Genomic DNA, 14812 nt, shown 5'->3' on the forward strand with positions numbered 1-14812 from the left:
GTGGATGATTATAGACTACATGAAGCCATTTTTCTGGGAACCCTGAAACCCTCATGATTGCACTCCTCCTTTTTGAGTAAATTTTATTTGTTTTTTTTATTTTTCAAAATAATAAGTATATTAAGCCTATGTTAGAGAACAGTGACAAAATAAAGTATCATGTCTTCTCAACTGTTTTTATGTTATTTCTGAATTTATTTCACAGATACCATGCTAAGAAAGAAAGTTTCGAAAATGTGTTTTATTTTTTCTCTTTGAAAATTTAACATAAAATGCATCAGGAGCAGTGGCAGACATATAGAGATATCTCACTGGAGTTAGATTCAGACAAGGTTAAGTGCTTAAAATATTATAATACCAGTGTGTTAGTGTTTGTTCAGTTCCCCAAAACAAGACAGTTGGTTCTGTATAAAAGTGCAAACTAGGTATCTAGTTTTTGTGGGGAAAACTTAAATTGGAGGTCATCCAATTTATCAAATGATCTTCCTATTATTCAGTCCAATTGACATCTAAAAAGATCAGTAGATTTTCAGTGAGAAGTTCAAAACTACCACTGAGTTATTGTACAACTTTTTTAACATTAAGAAAATAATCTCCTGGATCAAATGAAAGACCTTTGTTTAATTAAAGACCCCGCTTTCCTCAGTAAGTAACCAATCCCTCTGAAAAATTCCTTTCATAAACTATGACTACAGTATCTCTTTCCCATTTTGTTCACCCAGCAAACAGTATTTATAAAGAAATTACATTTCCAATCCTGAAAATTCCAACAACTAAGTGAGATGTCATAGAGATATTATCAATTGTTTAAAGCCATGCAAGTTGGTTGCTACCTTTTGGGTACAACTTTTGCCAGGAAAGCATTTGAGGACACCTTATCAAGCCTGTTGCTTCCATTCCTGGATTCTCCAGATGTGTGTCAATGCCCACATCTTGGAATATGTCACACATAAATATCTCATGCAAAATGGAGATTCTCTTCTTCTGATTGTACATGAAGCTGAAAAGGATGGGGCGAGGAGACAAATGGCAGCTTTCATACTTGCTTTCTCTATAATCTTGTTTCATGTTTTCTACAAGACAAAAAAATGAGAACCTTCTTCCCTACAGGCATCAGGAGGGGAACAAAATATAGGTATGTGGATGGGTAGCAGAGATAGCAATTGGTGGCCTAATCAAGACACAAAAGGCACTTTCAATTTGGAACTTGACAATCCTGCACCTTGTCCTTACTGAATCTTTCCTGTAAAATGGATGCAGGAGTGGCTTTACTTGCAAGAAGTCCTTCCTATCTACTGAATGAGGTACTTTTCTCAAATTAAAGAGTCAATTCCCTATCTGATTATCTCTTGTAGGAAACTAAGACTGAAGTAGCATTCTAGTCTGACAAAAACAAATCCTCTCCCATTTTTGAGCATTCATTTCTTGCAGTGCCTCCCTCCCTCCACCTGCATCAACCTACTTCTAGTATAGCTACAATCGTGGCAGACACTCAGATGATAGTCTTTCAAGGATATGACTCAAATTCCAAGAGTCAGTTATATTATTTTATCCACCATTACGACTTTCTTCAACATACTGTACGTATTCTGCTGGAAATAAGGGGAACTGTAATTAACTTCTGGAGGACATCAGATTGGAGAAGGCAGCAACAGCTCTTAAAAAGGGACAGTAGAATAGGTCTTTGCTCCCCGATTCATGGCTATGATCCTCCCAAATGCAAATGGTGTGAGAGATTGCATAGAAACAGGGGACAAGGATTTGGTTTATCTAAGAGGCAACATGTCAAGATGTGAGTGATGTGGGAAAATAGGTTTCCAAATTGACTCAACCCTAAAAGCTTTCAGGATTCTGTATCCACCCCAGAACAATATGAAAGATATATTCCTGAAATCCATGTTGCTCTTGCTTACATGGTTTTGCCAACTATGTTGGGTGTGACAGAATACAGGACTCCACAGCCTTCTCCAGTAGGATTGGTACCAGATTACCAATTTTGAATGGGAAGATGAAGTGAAGCATTTATTGAGACACTGGTAAAGGGGAAATTTCTGAGAAGATAATCTGTAGAGTGAATAGATTTAGGTATAGCCACCATTCTGCCTTTTCGAACTTTCTAACAAAGGAAAAAATGAATGTAATTCAACTGGTCATAGATAAAAGAGGAGAGCAATACAAAGCAGAGCCCAAAGAAATCCTGAATGCATGGTTTCAAGGATCTTAATTATGGCAACAATGAAGCTAGTATAGCTAGTGCAAATATCTCAAAATGAGTAGAAATATGTACACACCATATTAGGGGATCTCAGCAAAGTGCTTTGATGGTTACCACAAAATAGTAGCCCTTGTAATGTTCCAATATTTTTGCTGCCTCAGAATAGAAGGAAAGGGAATGGGGATAAAATGGGAGAGGCTTCAGTTCAACCATAGAGGTCCAGGTAGAGACAGCAATCTAGCCTTATAAATTAAAAACAACCAATGTGCAAAATATACAGACAGTTTCCATAGTACAGAGACAAGTAAAGGGAATCTGGGCTAAAATGCAAATACTGGGGGCTCCAGCACCCCTATAGGTTCTAGAAAGAATGGAAGAGGGGAGAGTCAAAAGGAATTCATCATTGCAAATAGAAATGCTAAATGAAGAGTGGAATCTATTGACCAGAGTCCTCAAAAATTCAGATACAGTAATCGCTTGCTACTTCACAGTTCATATTTTGCGGATTCGCTATTTCATGGGTTTTCAAAGGGGGCTTAAATCCATTAAAGTTTTAAATCCATTAAAAATTCAAAAAAATCTTCTACATTACTACTGTACTCTATTAAAGAAACTGGTAGGATATGACATGTAGTTCCAGCTGAGAAACATTATAGAATGACTGTTTAATGCAAAGGGTGGGTTTTAAAAGTCCAAATACTCGTTTAATACATAAAAAAATATCTTTCCTCTACTTCACGTAAATTCGTTTTTCATGGGTGGTCTTGGAACGCATCCCCCGCGAAAAACGAGGGATCACTGTATTCCTGTTTCTGAATACCTGCAGAAGAAATTGGTGGACTCCAGGGAATAATCACAGATATGCTAGTGCCTCCAGTATTGGAAACTGCTAACAGGAGTTAGTAGGGCTATTTATCAAAAGTCAACCCACTTCACTAGCATTTTCTTGAAATCTGGCAACACATCCAGAGCAAGCACTGTCAACTTGGCTGTTAATATGTCATAGTTCTCATGTTCAGTTGTTGGGGACAAAATGCATGTGCAGGAGCAGCAGGTGGCTCAGAAACATGTCTGTTTGATGAGACCATCTCTGCAAATTCCAGAATATGGGCAAGAAAAAAAAATACCTCCAAGAGGTCACCTTTTCCCCCCAGCCAAGGCCTTCTCAGGATAAACTTGGTTGTTAGTGAGCAAATTGGCTCTTATTCATGGAGAGGTTTATACTTTTGACCAAGGTGGCCTGGACCCAATCATTCCAAACACCCTCTTAGCTCTCCATTTCACAGCAATATCCCCACCTTTGCTGCCCTTCCAACACCTTTCTTGTGAACTAGGCCCCCTGCACATTGGTGACACAGGGTTCTCCTTCATCTAGATGTTACTCCCAGAGCCTGTTTCATGTTCTCATACACGACATAGCTGATGCTAACAGCAGGAATAACCTTCATAAAATTGGGGGCGATGCCACGGTAGAGACCAAGGACCCCTTCACGGGAAAGGATGTTTCTAAAGAGACCCAGCATGGTTAGCTGTGGTGCACCTTCAATTGATGCTGCAGTGAGGGAAAAAAGAAGAAATGATTAGTAGGATACCTGGCACAACATACCTGATAAAGGTGAAGTTCAGAGAGTCTTGTTTGAATAGGATTACAGGTCCTACATGGCTCAGACTCAAACCCATGGGAGAGAGTCTGAGAGTATGTAGAGAGAAAGAAGGACTGACAGATCAAGGCTTGAAGTATTGCATGCCAGATTTTGAACAGGACCTAAAGATAATCTCATAGAATTGGGCAAAACCAGAGGTGGGTTTCAAGAGCTTCTGATCAATTCTGCAGAACTAGTAGCGGAAATTTTGAGTAGTTCAAAGAACCGGTAAATACCACCTTTGATTGGCCCCGCTCTCATCTATTCTGTCTCCCAAGTCCCAGCTGATGGGGAAGAAATGGGGATTTTGCAGTAACTTCCCCCTGGAGTGGGTAATGAATGGAGATTTTACACTATCCTTCCCCTGCCAGGCCTGCCCACCAAGCCATGCCCAAAGAAATGGTAATAAACATTTTTTTGATTCCCACCACTGGGCAGAACCTAGTAACTTTCTAGATTCTCAGCATCAATCCTCATTGTTTGTATAATAAATTATATTTATTGTATAATAAATTGTAAATAAAATATATGAAACAACAGAGAAAACAACCTGCCTTCTATTTTTTCTAGCCCCTCATGTTGAAAACTGATTCCTCCTTTTTCCTGGAAGAACAGACAACCATGAACATACATGTCAGGTTTGGAGATCTGTTAATTTTAACATGACTAAGCCCCGGGATGAAAATTTTATTTACCTTTCCTATCCAATTTTCCTTCTCAGTTTCTTTCCTAGTAATCTCCCCTATGTCCACTCCTCTAATACTAAGTTTTCATGCTTAATTATCTTCCCTGTTATGGTTATCCCGCCTATAATGGGTGTCAACCTTCTCCATTGACGATGCTCCTTTCTTACCTTGTGCCTGCATCCGCGTTCGAACCAGGGCTAGGGGATAGCTGGCAATTTGGCCACAGGTACTGGAGACGGTGCCACAGCCCAAGAGGACCAAAACTCCTGGGTCAGCGGTGTTCTTGCTGTACTTCTGTAACCAGGTGTTCTTCAGTGTCTTTGGTGAGAAATGTGACAAAGGGGGTAAGATGATCTGGGCATCAAAAGCCAAGCACAAATAAATTGCAGAAAAGGGAGGGAAGCCACTGATAGAAACCTCCTTTTACCCATGAATAAGCTCTCTTCTAAGGACGAGTTACTAATCCTGTGTTTTAAATAAAGAGCATGTCAGCCTAGCCCTTTCCTTGGATAGTTCCCTTATTCTTTGAACCCACTCCCAGCCACTGACCTCATAAACAGCCAGGTCGATACCAGCATAGGGGATAATGCCCAACATATTTGGTAGGTAGCCCTTGTAAAAAGCAGGGATTCCTTCCTTCTGTAGGATCTGCCTGGCACAGTCTGCCACACCTGAGTACTGGCCTGTCTTGCCAAGGGCCAATCGTGTCTTCATGACCTAGTGGGAAGAAAAAATAATGAATTAGATGTTAAACAAGGAAACAGTCTCCGTATCTGCATCAATTACAGTACTTCCAATTTTACATTGTCCTTGCACTATTTTCAAGGGTCTTCTGCAAGTGATTAATTCAAAAATGTAGCATATGTTTTCTTTTTCCTGGTGGCTTGTAGGATGTCAATTTAAAAAAATAGACTGGCCCAGACCATCTTGGTTATGATCTATCTCATGCTACTCTTGGTGAATGGGGTTCCCTACCTCTGCAAAAAAGGAATGGCCTTTCCAAGATAAACAGTTGTCAATCCAATTGTCTCTACTTAAACTGACAGTGTTTTTCCATTGTTTTATTTTGTCCCCCAAATCATGTACTTAAGAATTCCTAATTAGAAAGAAACCATTAAGCAATCTATTCTATCTGAAATTGGTGATGCAAATTATTTATTAGGCTAACATCTGAAATTGATAATGAATTGGATGAATATAGGGTTTAGAAATTAGGGATGCCTTTTCAGATCAATAGGGTTGTCCACGGTAGGCATTCTGAATTCCTGTGAAATGTGGAATAACCTAGTTCTGTTGGGAGTCATGAAAAAAGGTTAATTTTTCAATCAGGAATACTTTAGGATACTGGATGTCTTTTGCATGTCAGGCTGTGATGGTGACCAAGAGTACATCTTATCAACTTCAGGTACTAACTTAGCTACTTCCAGGGGCGGGAGGGGGGGAGGGGGAAGGAATTGGAACACAGGTCCTAAACTCCTAAATCAACTACTGCATTGGCTGCTTCTAATAGTTATTTGGAAAATAATAATCCATCTAAATTTATGGCAGCCAGGTTAATTGCAGAACACTTATAAACATTTTATGAGTTTTGCTGATTGAAGATACTGTATATGTTAAAGCATTTTGATGATAGCATTTGGGTGTTGGAATCAGATGTCTAACACAGTGCAACATCCTTGGCTTTTTAAATACAGTTTATATTTTGTGCTTCTTTTACTTAAATGTTAGATATTATTTTATGTTAGCTTCTTTTAACTGTTTTTATTTTATTGGTGTTTCTATTTATTTGTGTTATTGGTATTGTAACTGTAGCATGTCTTGAAAATCACAATGACCAATAGTAGATTAAAAATAATCTTAATATGTACAAATGAACAAAAATTGGGTTTTGGTCTGCTAATGCTACTTTCTGGATAGTATTTAGCTAATATCCAGGATAAATTGGAAATGAAGACTCATGATATATATCACTGGTATTAGTATTAAGATCACTCTGTGTCTCTCTCCTTCCCAAATTCATGGAACCAAGATAGAAAGCAGATGCCTTTTGAACTATCAATTTGCCCGAATTTTCCCATGAATGTAAGGATGTGCTGGGAAGGAACAGCTCTAACATATCCATTCTTGCAGTACTCAACTTTCTCCTTATCAACATTAGCTTTACATAAACCACAAGTCCAATTCAAAAATTGTATCTCAAATTGGCATACTGGCCATACAAACAGCATTCATTTTATATCAAAAAGATATACAGTGATCCCCCGAGTTTCGCGATCCCGATCATTGCGAAAGGCTATATCGCGATTTTTCCACCCGATGACGTCACTCCCTTCCTTTCTCATCTTTCTTTCTCTCTCTCTTTCTCTCTCTTGCTTCTTCCTCTCTCACACTCTCTTCCTCCCTCTCTCATCTCTTTCTTTCCTCCTCTCTCTTTCTCTATCTCTCCCCCTCTTGCTCTCGAGCGGCAAGCGAGCAGCCGGGCGGGCGGGCGAACGGGCAAGCGGCAAGCCGGGCGGGCGGGCGAACGGGCAAGCGGCAAGCGAGCGGCCGGGCGAGCGGGTGACGGGCAAGCGGCAAGCGATCTTGGGGTTTCCCCTTTGCCTGGGCGGCGGGAAGACCCAGGGAAGGTTCCTTCGGCCGCCCAACAGCTGATCTGCTCCGCAGCGCGGCAGCAGCGAGGAGCCGAAGATGGGGTTTCCCCGTTGCCTGGGCAACGGGGAAACCCCATCTTTGGCTCCTCGCTGCTGCCGCGCTGCGGAGCAGATCAGCTGTTGGGCGGCCGAAGGAACCTTCCCTGGGTCTTCCCCGGGTCTTCCCCGCCGCCCACACGCAAACTCCACCATCTGCGCATGTGCGGCCATGGAAAAAGGGGCGCGCATGCGCAGATGGTGTTTTTACTTCCACACCACTACATCCCGAAATATCGATTATCGCGAGGGGTCTTGGAACGGAACCCTCGCGATAATCGGGGGATCACTGTACTAAGAATGTACTAAGAAAGGTGCTAGAAAGGAATAGAACACATATACCCCACCCATGATCATGGTTATATAGAATAGAATTCTTTATTGGCCAAGTGTGATTGGACACACAAGGAATTTGTCTTGGTGCATATGCTCTCAGTGTACATAAAAGAAAAAGATACATTTGTCAAGAATCATGTGGTACAACACTTAATGATGATCATAGGAGTCAAATAAGCAATTAAGAAACAATATTAATAAAAATCTTAGGATACAAGCAATAAGTTACAGTCATACAGTCCTAAGTGGGAGGAAAAGGATGAAGAGATATTTGGAATGAACTGCATTTCTGAGCCTCTACCAGCAGTTTTAAGAAGGAATCCACAGTTAGGGAAATGCCCTTTCCTCCCTACCAACCTTTGAGTAACTTTCAACATAAGATTTGTGTCACTAGTCTTCGGAGAGGGGCAGCATATAAATCCAGATAGATAGATTAGATAGATAGATAGATAGATAGATAGATAGATAGATAGATAGATAGATAGATAGATAGATCACCCAAAGGAGCACATGCACTGTTAATACTATATAATAAAGTTAAACAGACTGAATGCTCATTCATCCTAACTAATAAATCATGGAAAAGTTATTTAGTAAAGTGCAGCATTATTTGTACTATAGCAAGACTACAATTTTCATATCCTTTATTTAAATGAATCTACTTAGTGCCATCTGCTGAATAGTGTTCACATTTGTCTGACGCTCCTAATTTATCTATTTTACCTATTTTTTCCCTATTATCATCACAATACACCATATTTCTAATGATTTCATTCATATTAAAAATCTAAGCAATGTTCTATGCTCTTCTGATGGGTCAGTTCACAATAAATGATAAGCATTCCAGATATGCTTTTTAAACTGAAACTTCCAAACTTGTCCATTATCACTGAAAAGAAGCACTTCCTCACAAGCTGATAAAAAAGACTAAGAAAATTATTTTAGAAAGATATCTTAGAAGACATCTAAGAAGATTATTGGGAAATAAAGGTACTAAATTGTAAATAATTGCAGAAATTCATGTACAGTAATATTTTAATTTCAGTAAAACATGTTAAAGAAATTTATAACCATTAGGGTTAGGGTTAGTTCAATGGAGTCCCCCATTTTTCCAGAAGCATCTGATTAGAAGAAAGATTAGTGCAAGAAATTTGGCATAGGAAAGAGGAGAACTGAGCATTTTGTGTAGCAAGCAGTGTCAAGTGCAGTTACAAGGGAAAACTACACTGTCTGGGCCTCTTTAATAAGCTGAAGCCTAAATCCAGAGGTCTTCAAACTTGGCCACTTTAAGACTTGTGGACTTCAACTCCCAGAATTCTCCAGCCAGCTATGTGCTTAAAGTGGCCAAGTTTGGGGACCCCTGCCTAAACCTGCCCCTATGGTGATGGTTGGCTTGGACATGTTCCTGGAATGGTTTGAGGAGTATACATTTTGATTAAAAGGTCATGTGTTGGTAGAGGGTATGGCCTTTTAGTACCAAAGAGGAGCAATTTTACCTCCATAGGGTAGATTATGGTCTGTGCTGTGGCCCCAGCCAGTGAGCCAGCAACAAATCTCTCCTGTACCCTCAAAGTTTCCTGTTGTCCCCGAATTGCTCGCTTTATCTGCAAAAAAAAAAGAGATAGACTGGAGACTCCTTCACTTTCATCTCAATTAACTGAGTGAGGGCAGCATGCATAAGAAATTATTGCATTTTATATCAGGGGAATGGTATGTTGCTGCACTAGGATATTAGTTTCAGTAGAGAGTTCAGTAATAAGCAATGAAATCTTCACTGTAACTTGGCTATTGCTTCGTTTTGCTGAAATTTATGCAAAGGAGAACAATGTCGGAAGGTATAGAATTTTTGCTTTTGATTAGTCTGCTTCTCAATTCCCTGCCCCTGCCCCCCAGGAGCTCAAGACTTCCTTTTCCTGTTTTATTCTTAGAAGCGACTGAACTTAACAATTTGTCCCAAAGCATCCAGTGAGCTCCCATAGCAGAAAGCAGAGTTGAACCGGAGGACTCCCATTCGTAGTCAATCATCAAACTACTATTCTTTTTGCAACAGATTACCAAGGAAGAATGCCAGACAGAAAGCATGGTACCTCTACTTAAGAACTTTTCTACATAAGAACCGTGTGATCAAGAATTTTTTGCCTCTTCTTAAGAACTATTTTCTACTTGAGAATCCGAGCCCGGAAAAATTTCCCAGGAAATTTGAGAGCGGCACGAAAGTCCAGCCAGTTTCTGCCATTCCCCCTTTAATCCCGGCCATCTTGGGCATTTCTGGGCTGCTAGAGGAGCCTTTCAGTGTATGGGAGGTGCATGCTCCTCCTCGACGCCTCAGAATCCCTCTTTTTTCTTTTTAAGCCTTAAAGTTTTGGATTTTTTTGATTCCCCTCACCTCATTTTCTTCCTCCGACAACGACTGTCCTCCTCTTTTCTTCCTCGTCCTCCTCCCACCCAAATTCCGAGCTTTTATTTTTTTCCTAATGGGTTTGCACTCATTATTTCCTTTTACTTTGATTCCTTTCTACTTAAGAACCTGGTCATGGAACAATATTAAGTTCATAAATAGAGGTACCACTCTATTTGGCTCTAAATCTAGTCCATCAGTAACAGCAAGCTTGTAATCTGGGGGTCATTCTGGATTCATGCTTCCTTTAAGAAGAGTAGATAAAAGCCTGGTTAAGAAAGACTTTGCTCACATTTGGCTGGTGCTTTTCAAAAACAGGAGAAACGACAGGGCTGGGTTTTAACTTACCTCACTGCCGATTTACTACTGTGCACAGGTGCAGTAGCAAAACATTTTAAAAACTTTTTTAAAAAAAGACAAAAACAAGATGGCAACTGCATACACAGTGCTGGAAACTCAGCTTCTGCATATGTGCAGAAGAAAGAAAAAAAACAGAGGAGCGGGGGAATCACTCCCCTAAAAAAGCTGTAAACAAGATGGCAAATGCATGCAGTGTCGGAAACTCGGCTTCTGTCCAGGTGTAGAAGGGGGAAAAAACCCCAAGAATTTAAAAAAAAAATCTAAAAAAAAATATTTCCCACCCCCAATTTTTTTTTAAAAAAGATGGCGGTGCCTACAAACAGGCACTGACCAAACTGGTTTTATGACATCATTGTGATGTCACCAGTGGGTAGCTACCAGTTCGGGTGAACTGGTCCGAACCGGGAGGAAACCACTTCTGGGACACTAGTAATTGTCATTCTTTGCCTTGTTGTAAAGGATATACACGTACAATTTGTATTATGGAGCTGCCACATTTGCAAGTTATGGCTAGTACAAAATATGTCATCCCAACTGAGGAGGAATGTCATCCACTATCATACTGTAACACCTTTACTTTGAGAACTGCAGTGGTTGCAGCTTGCTTGTGGGTATTAAGTGTGCAGAGCTGCAGACATCTTTTAAGTCCATACCTGCTCATAAGCCATGAACTTGATGGCAGATTCGGGTGCAATCTTGAGAACGTTAACTCCATTGCCCCTCCACAGCGAGCCCATGCCTCCCTCATAAATCATGTTTTTCAGTCCTCCAAGCACATTCATGCTATTGTTCTTTGATGCATGGACCTGCAGGTAAGAAGCAGACACAATGTTAGTCCCTGCCTCCTCTATGGGGAGCTCTTGTTGATGGCATAAAGAAGAATAACTATGTACTATATGGGGAGGAAGCAGTGAAAACACTGTATAGTTGGATGGCTATTAAAGACCTTTAAAAATGGAGGCAATGTGAAAGACATATATGATGTAACTGTAATAATTCTTATTCACTGCAATATTGTTAAAGCTGAAAAAGAGAGAGTGACTTCCAAATATTTAGAAAGTTGAAGAAACCTCTGAATTATAGAATATAAAGAGCACACTGGCTTTGTTTGCTGCAGATAAGTCTTTCTGCATTCAAGAGTGACAGGATGGAATGACACTTTGGGAGTACTACATGTGTTCATTCACAAGATGTCTTTAACCATTTGTCTGAAATGGTGTAGGGTTTCTTGCCTGATCAGGGGGTTGGACTAGAAGACCTTCAAGATCCCTTCCAACTCTTTTATTCTGTTAATATTCAAACCTCTTATTGAGTTATACTTTTGCTCCCACCTATCATTCAGCATGCAATTCAAATGGAGAAGAGTACCTTTCTTTTATATTAAAATCTTGCTTTGATTGGCAGGTAGGTAGGTAGCTTGCTAAGAGTGCCAATGATGAGTGGAAATGGGAAAAGTCATCCAACACACAAATGTGTATTTTGGATAACTATTCACTACACCTACAAAGATAATTTTCCCCAAAGCCCCACTCCCCATTTCCTTTGCATGTGTTCTCCCTAAGAATTGCTGCTGCAATTACAGGTACTGTTGCAAGGCATAACCTCACTCTTCTTTCTCAATCACAAATGCTTGTTAGTTCTTTGCCTGCATGAAAACTTTCAATCGATCCAACGGTGCAGTTCCAGTCCTAGAGACAGCACCAGCCATAGCTCCAGCTATAAGTTGTTTCCACCACATCCCAGTTTTCTTCTCTTTCTCAGAAAACTCATCAGGAACAGTGAGGCATTCTCCAATGTCAAGGACCTATCAAAACAAGGAGAGGAAAACAAGGTCAAGCACTATTGGGTAAAATATCCTAGAGTCAAAAGTAATGGGCAAATATTCTAAAGGAACTCATGTTCAGGTTTCATTATACTGAACTCAAACGCTATTGATATTTTGGGTTGTTATATTGATCATCAAAATCCAAACAGGTAAGGATGGGCAAATCAAATATTAAAAATTGGAATTGAACTTGAACCCAGGGTCAGAATATGCTGGGGATCATTACTCTGCATAACTGCTCAAAAAACAAGTTCTATTCCCACCTTCCTGGTGATTTACAGAACACTTTATTTCCTTAAACGTTTTAATCAAATTAAGTCACTAGAAATGTATTCATCTTCTCACAATCTGGCCTCTCCTTTTCTGCACTGACATATAAAAGCTTCCTATCACACACTGCTTCTGAGTCTTCCTACACTCGTATTTCCAAAAATTTCCCAGGCCAAATCATGGGCATAGTTCTCTCTAAGCTGCGCAGTGCACTATGGCGCAGAGGTTTTTACCTCTCAGCCCGTGAATTTCAAATTTAGCGCGGAGGACCGACCTCCGCGCTGGAATTTGAAATGAGAACTATTGCTGCTCTACAAACATAGGGCAGCAACAGTTCCTTAAGGAAAGGTGGGAAAGAAAGGGCCCAATTGCAGGCCCGCTTGCTTCCCCGCCCCTTAAATCCTGGATTTTCTCCTCCCGCCCCTCCCCCCCCATGGCAGCCAAACGGTTGTATAGCTGCAGGCGGGTACGAAAATCGTCCGGAGGGCCCTGGGTCTGGCAGCGCGGCTCGCTGCCGGGACTCTCCTCTAAGTGTCCGTGGGGTGGGGCACTGGGAGTGGGGGGCCATGACAGGGGGCCGCGGAAAGCTAAGAGGCCTAGCGGCGTGGTGCTAGGCCTCTAAGCTTCCGTGGGCGGGATACCGGTGACAATTGGGAGTCGCAGCGTCCATGGGGGTGGGGAATGGCGACGACTATCCGGACCGGGAGCAGGAGAAAGGTAAGAGGCCTGGCGGTGGCCTGCCGCTAGGTCTCTAAGTATCCGTAGTGGGGGGGGGGTGCCGCCGACCATCTGGGAGCTGCAGCGTGTGTGCGGGGTGTGTGTGTGTGCCGTCGGCTGTCTGGGAGCTGCAGAATGTGGGGGGGGGGGGGCGATCCGAATGCGGTCCGTCCATGGTGGGGCTGCAGGGCAGGCACAGCAGCCCAGGGAGAAAGAGGGAATTGGAATAAAGAGAGAGGGAGAGATGAAGGGAAAGAGGGAGAAAGGCAGGGACAGAAAGTTAGAAAGGAAAGAGGGAGAAAGGAAAGAGGGAGGATGAGATAGAAATGAGGAAGAGGGGGAAGTAGGATAGAGAGAGGGAAAAGGAAGGGAGAGAAAGAGGGAGAAAGACAGGGATAGAAAGATAGAAAGGGAAGAGGGAGGGAGAGATAGAAAGGAAAGAGGGAGAATGAGATAGAAAGGAGGGAGAGGGGGAAGTAGGATAGAGAGAGGGAAAAGGATGGGAGAGAAAGAGGGAGAAAGGCAGGGATAGAAAGATAGAAAGGGAAGAGGGAGGGATAGAAAGGAGGGAGAGGGGGGAAGTAGGATAGAGAGAGGGAAAAGGAAGGGAGAGAAAGATAGAAAGGAAAGAGGGAGAAAGGAAAGAGGGAAAGGGGGGAAATAGGATAGAGAGAGGGAAAAGGAAGGGAGAGAAAGAGGGAGAAAGGCAGGGAGACAAAGATAGAAAGTCTGGATGTATAGTTAATTTATTATATTTGATTTATTCTAGCACCCACTTAAGCACTGCAAACTATCTAAGATTAGCCTCTTACAACAGCTATTGCAAATTATAAATCTTTCCCTCTAGAAATACCAAGATGTACTTGAGAATGGACAAAGACAAAGATGGAATGGTCATCATCAATGTGAGAGACAGACGTGAGAAACTAAGGTGAGACAGACTTTTTTGACTTATTAAATACAGTTATGAATATATTGGATATTGATAATGTTTTTAATCTGAGACTGACAGACTAAACCTAAAGTTCTCAAATACATCTTGATATTTCTAGAGGGAAAGATTTATAATTTGCAATGGCTGTTGTAAGAGGCTAATCTTAGGTAGTTTGGAGTGTTGAATGATTACTGTGTATTTGAAAATAAACTATTGAAAATATAGAATTATGGCTGCAAGAACTCGCTCATGTGTGATAGCGCACGCCCACACTTACTTTATTTGTTTATTCATTTATACTTTTATGCTGCCCAGTCCCGAAGGGACTGCCGCTCAGACACTATACTTTTCCGCCCACCCCGAAAAAAAATTAGAGGGAACACTGATCATGGGTTGTAAATCACAAATGAAACTTGCCTGATTTGCTCGTGACCTTTTGAGAATCCTGTTCAAAGGCACATGGAGGTTAATATGGAAAGCACTGTGCAAAAGTACTCACATAACTCAAATAAATGAAATATCAGTCCAGCACACAAAAGACTATTTGGCAAAATAGTTAAAATGGCATGGATTATCATATTAAAATGGTCCCAAGCATCAATGTCTTATCTAAACTAGAAAAAATCCAGTCAAAACATCTTGGTCTCTGCCCATTGATCCTTTCTGTTTTGGCATTAATCCTTAGAGGTTTCTTTAGTGATACTTTTTCCCTTTCTCAACATCATAGGTTTAAAGTCTTTT

General features: G+C 41.1%; 1 protein-coding gene across 3 annotated transcripts in view; it reads right to left on the reverse strand.

The window, feature by feature from the left end:
- Positions 1–226: 226 nt before the first annotated feature.
- The window catches only part of LOC139161875 (mitochondrial adenyl nucleotide antiporter SLC25A23-like), a 47660-nt gene continuing 33074 nt past the window's right edge, over positions 227–14812 (reverse strand). For 2 of the 3 annotated variants that reach the window (XM_070741558.1, XM_070741560.1), the window contains 6 exons: positions 11971–12129; positions 10979–11131; positions 9064–9171; positions 5094–5261; positions 4712–4862; positions 227–3767 (listed from right to left, as the gene is read on the reverse strand). In XM_070741558.1, the coding sequence (XP_070597659.1) occupies positions 3583–3767; positions 4712–4862; positions 5094–5261; positions 9064–9171; positions 10979–11131; positions 11971–12129 (924 nt within the window). In that variant the 3' untranslated portion in view covers positions 227–3582. The remainder of the gene's footprint in view (positions 3768–4711; positions 4863–5093; positions 5262–9063; positions 9172–10978; positions 11132–11970; positions 12130–14812) is intronic. The other variant, XM_070741559.1, reaches the window with a different exon arrangement.

This window comes from Erythrolamprus reginae, chromosome 2, assembly GCF_031021105.1.
Source record: "Erythrolamprus reginae isolate rEryReg1 chromosome 2, rEryReg1.hap1, whole genome shotgun sequence".
In the NCBI taxonomy this organism is placed as follows: domain Eukaryota; kingdom Metazoa; phylum Chordata; class Lepidosauria; order Squamata; family Dipsadidae; genus Erythrolamprus; species Erythrolamprus reginae.